The following is a 6,558-nucleotide window of genomic DNA, read 5'->3' as shown; positions in this document are numbered from 1 at the left end:
TGTTTCAGTGCACAGAAATATGGATATAATCTGCTTTAATACAGATCTCTACTGACCTCATTACATACATCTGGGACACCAAGTTTTATTTAACCTTATTATGTTGCTAATAATAAAACAAAATGTACCTGATACTCAAGTTGCAAGACCAAACAATAACTGGTGTATAAACCTGTAATTAAAGTATCAACAAATGACAAACAACCTCACTCAGGTTTGTGTGATTATTGATATAAACTTAAGCCATAAACAGAACATGTAAAATTTATTTTCTAATCTCTACTTACCCAAAGAAGAATTTTACTTGTTTTTTATCAACAGGAATCTTTACATGGGCTCACTATGAATGTTTTGGGAAACAAGAATTTGGTTTTAAAGTTAGTCTCCTATTGAGCAATATTGGGTAGGTTTGCTCTTTTACAATATGTGTTACTATTATCTATCAAATCTCTGCTCCTGAGAGTGCTGAGAGTCTAATATCAATAATGAAATACTGCAGAAAGACAATTCCAATAATTACCTGCACCCCACTTCTTGTTCAAGAAGCCAGTTCTATAAAAAGCCTGCTATCAGTTTCACCTTCTGCCATGAAGTTAGAGAGGCAGTGTTGCTGCATTTATTCCCAGTTTGAGGGATTTGAATTTAGGCTTTGCCTGTTTCTCTCATTTCATAAATCTGTGACCTTTTAAACATATTTATTGCATTCATACATTAATAACATCGCACTGATATTGTGCTTTTACAGTGCAGGCCATGGCAGGATTAACCTATTTTGGAGCCCCAGGCTAAATATTTGCTGTTGGGCTAATGTTGCCTCCAAGTTCCCTTCCAGTACAGTGTATACAACACAGTATAAATGTCAGCTTCTTTATATTTGCAACCAAACACCAAGCAGTATTGCTATACTGATGTTCTTTGTGCCCCAGGTTTTCTCTATATCCATTTGTAGCAATTTGATGTAACACAGCTTTATTATATTTAGAAAATTGCATTATGTGAGCACAATATACTCAAAAATAATAAGCCACAGGCTCCTTTACACGATGTAACCACAAGATAAACTGGAAAATTCCTAAAGAAATTTTGAGTGTGCCTGACTCTGGCCTGTATATTAATACCATGTCATCCTCTTTAGCTAGCTAGCTAGCTAGCGCTAGCATATTAATACCTTGTCATCCTCTGTAGCTAGCTATGTGTGTGCGTGTATGTGTGTGTTCACAGGCAGGCTTTGGTTGTCGTGGCAACCAGGGGAGACCACAGCACTTGAGACTCTTGAGAGAGACAGAAACATTTAAAATGAATCCCCTCGAACCATTGGCCAGGAACGACCGAAATGAAAACCGAAAAGACCGTGAGCATTCGTCATCTTGTTGACCATAGGACTGCCGAGTTTCAGTGGCTAAAGTTAAAAAATGTGTGACCTCGGGAGTTAGAGAAGAAGAGGTTCAACGAGCTCTTTTCAAAATTCTTCCTCTCAAATTAACATGGGAGTAGATGGGGCCGTGAGAAGGGTGTTGCTGGCGCAGCTGTGCGTTTCCCGCCAAAACTATTTGTCTGACAGCTTCAGCAGTGGTATCACTGCGACCCAACGAATTTACCTACGTTTCTATCTATAAATTATTTCTGTAGAGTGACATTTGTGGCCTTGAGAGCAGTTTACAAATTTATTTTTCGACAAATTTTTCCCTCTCGCTCCACTCTAAATGAAACGGCAGTTATTGTCAGTTGAACATTCTTCCAATACACAGGCCCATTCATTTTTTGGCCCGGTTTTTGGCGATTTATCGGCAAACCGTTTGGCGAAACGCTTAGAAAAGTCATAGCACTAATGTCCTCACCGAGCCGCACGTTTTGGTACCTTTTTTGTGTATGTGCGACCAAAACTGCGGGAGGAGTAGCGCGCCGAAAAACGTACGGAAGAATAAGTTTATTAAGTTTAAGTATGAGGAATAATAGTAGAGTGCTTTGCAGGCACACTAAATACTTTGATTGGAATTGGAATTGGAATCAATACAACCACAAATCTATCCGATCATGACTTAATACAATCATGAATCAATATGACCATGAGTCAATACAGCCAGGAATCAATACGATCACAGATCAATACGATCACAAGTCAATACAATCATTACTTCATACAATCATGAATCAATGTGACCATTAGTCAATACAGTCAGGAATCAATACGATCACGGATCAATATAAACACAAGTTTATGCGATCACAGATCAATACAATCACGAATCAATACAACCACAAATCAATCTGATCACGGATCAATACGATCACAAGTTAATACGATTACGAATCAATGTGATCATGGATCAATATGATTACGGATCAATACGATCAGTAAAACAGTTTTCTCACCGCCTCCACTGACAGAACGTCCTGCCCTGCAGTGCATTTGTAGATGACTTTCGGGACTTTGAGAATCACTCCTTTATCCTGAGTGATGCTGATCTCAGGAACCTCGACAACGACCACTTCACTGGACATCGGATTCATCAGGTCAAACGGATGCTGCAACCAGATAATAATCAATAATAATCAATAATACAGAGGAGGAAACAACATCAGTGATATCACAGTAAAAGGCAGCCATCCTTTCTCCTGAAGCCAATTCGGACGCTGGACCATGGAACTGCCATGATATACTGGCTCTGGACCTATGTACTACTGCGAGATATACTCATATTAACAGCATATGAGTTCGCTGTGGACCATCGGTTCAGTCCTAGCTGCTTTAGATCAGAGTTATTGATCCTGGGCCACATACAGGACCAGTAAACCACTGGATTACAGAGCAGGTTGCAGTGGTTACGACACTGTGCGCATTGTATTGTGGATAAAATCAACACCTTTGTCAGAATACATAATTTAGTATCACGTTAGCTGGGGAAGCTAAAGTTAGCCAACTAACATTTCCACTGAGATTTTGCTAGCGATAAATATGTTATTAAATATAATAAATATTAAAAGCCTGATTAAAAATGATTCGCAGAAGGAATAATAATAATTAATAATAATTACCGTAAACACTTGCAGAAATTTCAGAAAACCCCACCAAATTGGCTGCGTCACCTGTCGAGGAGGACAGAGGATCAGTTCCAACACAAATGATTTTATTTCAGTGAAATAACTCGAGTGGTCTGGACTTTTACAGTAAAGGTATGGACTAGTCGAGACTGTGGTTCATATTGGTGAATCAGATTAAGGTCTATAAAGGTTCAGGTGGTTCACCTGGTCAGTCATGCTCATGGCCCCGGCCCTGTGGAGCGATGTGGTGGCGCTGTTCAAGAAGAACTCAGAGATACCCACATAAGCCATCTGGTCAGTCTGTGTGAAAACAGGATCTTCACCTTTTCTGATTGAATCAGGGTCAACGTTGCTGCCCGGCGTGGACACAAAACCCTGAAACACACACAGATCTGTTTATATCTACAGAGATATTCATGGCTGTCCAGAGGGAGGAAACAGGAAGTGCTGTTTGTGTTTCCTGGCAGTAGGGAGAGACTTGTCACAGATATTGATTGGCGTTAACAGCAGCCAATAGCAGCTATCGCTATGAACTAGCATCAGTGTTGAGCTTCCAGTGAACACAGCTGGACCTGGGACCGAACACAATCTCAGAGACCGACCAAATCCAGTATAAAGGTGGTTTTCTTGTCGGGTTTGACTCCTGGCATCCCAGGGCTGAGTCAGTTAGCTTAGCTGCACAGCTGACAGAGCTAACAGCAGTTAGTGGTTGGCTACTGATCAATCTGTCCATCAGAAACTGTAAATGACCTCGGTACTGTAACGTTCTTCCCTGTCGGTCTCAGAGGCTGTGTTCAAACCCGGGCCGGCTGCTGAGCCCGGTTCTGTCGGCAACTACCGACAGTTACAGTTAGCAGAAGTTAATTAGCGGTTAGCTACTTTAGCTAAAGCTATCCGTCCATCAGGAAACTCTGTAAATCTCAGAGAGTTGAAGCAGCCGGAGGACGTGAGAGGGAAAACCAGGAAATATTTTCCCCATAAAATCTGATCCAGTTTCACCAGAATCATTGAATACAGTTAAAAAGTTCAGCTAACTAACAATTGAATGATTGTAAATTAGCACAACAAGTTGGCAATTGGCTAACAACAGGTAGCAGAATCTGTCTTCCTGTATGTCATGAGTAGACAGAAGAAGTTGAATTCATTGATTGAAACAAGCTGAGGTCAGACAATCAAGCAGCACAGTGTGTGTGAGCTACATGAACAGGTTGTTTCTTACTCTGAAAGGAATATCGAGGCTGTTGGCGCTCACTCTCACGTCTCCGGTCACAGAATAATCGATGATGATTTCTTGGCCTCCAGGCACATTCAGCTTTGAGGTCAGCTCGCTGGGCAGATTCATCCTCATGGTCAGCTGGTCTGACATGGAGTTAACTTGAGGAATGAAATTCTGAATAGAAGGACAGATCTGCAGACAGACAGACAGATGGTGAAAGTGAAGTAAAAATAGTGGCGATGGGAGCAAATTTTGAAGGTGAGATTGAGAGAGACGTCAGATCCAACTGTGGTGAACAAACCTGCTTCTTGATGTTTTTCTTGATAAATGTCTTGAATTGGTCCACCACACCCCTACAAAACAGATCAATCACTGATTAATAAGAGACAACCAGACTGGAATATGACAACCACTGCTGATATGTTCCCCTCAGGATCATTTCTAATAACATTATTAATCCAATCACTTTTCCTCTAGCACCATCACCAGGTTTGGGACCAAATACCAGCACAACTGCTGTTTGTTTCTGCATATAATCGAATACAAATTAAAGCCCCTGCAGTGCGGTGGTGTTACGGTTATGTGTAGACCACACCTTACAAACATTCACTTGATCAGATGATGATCGCCACACACGACTTACTTCCTGTTTCCAGTAGGGGGCACTATAAGTATGACTGAATACTGACACGTACTGTAGATGTGTTTAGGGCCGTGGACAAAGTCCACTGAAGTTACAACGACTTTCTGTTGCCACGCCACGGACACGCTGTATAAGATCCTGATAACTTTTCATCGTGATGGTCTTCAGATTACTCTGACACATTAGTTGATCCGATCAATTCTCTGGGAGAAATTTGTTAAAATACAACTCGTGGAAATGGCAGAAATGGCACCAAAATTGCACGCTACATTCAACATAAACAGCTTCCTGTTGGGTTTGGGGTATGGGTCCAGGAGGAACCCCCAAAAACTGTTAAAAGGAAACACTGACATTTGCCAAGTAGCCATCATTAGTGCCGTGTTTTAACTGTAGCCTAATAAGTAAACTGTTGGAACCGCTCAGATAATTTTTATTCTTAACCAAAATTAATCAGTTTTATGGGTCTTGTACATGGGTGTGGCAAAATGGCTCGACAGCGCCCCCTAAAGATTAGCCCCTGCAGACTAGTGATGGGTCGGTCGCGAACGATCCGGCTCTAAGAGCCGGCTCTTTGAAGTGAACGACGGGATCCGGCTCCTGATTGGGAGCCAGATCCGGATTTTTTTCCGGTATTTTTCCCCGTTTTTTTCTGTTAAAGCCGCGTGATTGGTCAAGATGTGTGGCAGCGTCTGTGGCATTGTGGTATACACTGAGCAGAGGGGTTACAGAACCAGTTCATATATAAAACGTTCCTGGCACGTTGGGTAAGTGCAACGTGAGGGGGTTTCAATTCATGGCCTTAAATTGTTAACTGTTAAATTTTTCTGCTATTTTCTTTTCATCATTGTTTTGCCGTCAAGTCACATGACTTTCAAGATCCGGCCGTGTTTAGACAAAAATGGCGACATTATCTCTCATTTTTTTATGAAAATCTATATTTGGTTAGTTTCTGCTAAAAATTTTGGCGTTTTGATTTACATTTCTAGCGAGAAATATATATTTTTTTTCATAATATCACCTCAGTGACTGTACATAATCACTCGCTTGCTCGTTGTTGAAAGATTTTTCAGTCTCACAGAATAATGTGAAACTGAAGTTTTGGTTGCTATGGACCGCTGAGATTCCACATAGTGGAAAATTAAATATCTCTTGTCTTCAAAGATATTTGTGTCTTTTAAGCAGCACTACAGTAGATTGACGTCAATTGTCGTTTTAATATTCAGCCTTCGTTTGACGTTATTTTTGTGCGAGTCCACATTGGCGTTATCATGGGATGAGGCCGGTGCACTTTGCGTCACGTGAGCAGAGCAGTTTGGCGCGCTTGTCTTCTGTTTTAGTTCCATTCTTCATTACAACATTGTTGTTTTCTTAGCATAGATCAACCAAATATAATGCAGTTCATTAATTTTTAACAGTGTTGCTATTTGGATTATTAGTAGTATACGTTTTCAAAACAATATGAGGCTACAATGGGGTGCTGTGTCAACAGTCTGACTGAGAGGGGTATGGGAGTTGTGGTTTAAAAAAAATCCAAAGGGTTTTTCCTAAAATTGGAGTTGTAATACTTAATTGGTGGCATTCCAGGGTTAGCTTTAATATTGTCTTGTTATGGGGATTTTTAATTTTTACCATAAAGCCCACCTATGTCCTGAGGTTT

General features: G+C 40.8%; 1 protein-coding gene across 1 annotated transcript; it reads right to left on the bottom strand.

Moving 5' to 3' along the window:
* Positions 1-2,373: 2,373 nt before the first annotated feature.
* On the bottom strand, positions 2,374-4,450 carry LOC118333952 (phospholipid transfer protein-like; the record flags this gene model as incomplete). Its single annotated transcript, XM_035669773.1, is given in 4 exon segments — positions 2,374-2,526; positions 3,037-3,087; positions 3,247-3,417; positions 4,262-4,450. Coding segments are annotated over 4 exon segments (564 nt in total), but the record flags the coding sequence as incomplete, so codon positions are not given.
* Between the last annotated feature and the right edge of the window lie 2,108 nt (positions 4,451-6,558).

Source organism: Morone saxatilis, unplaced genomic scaffold, assembly GCF_004916995.1.
Source record: "Morone saxatilis isolate NCDOM2014 unplaced genomic scaffold, NCSU_SB_2.0 Contig22, whole genome shotgun sequence".
NCBI lineage: Eukaryota > Metazoa > Chordata > Actinopteri > Moronidae > Morone > Morone saxatilis.
Note: the sequence above shows the minus strand (reverse complement) of the source record. Positions and strands in the feature narration are given on the sequence as shown.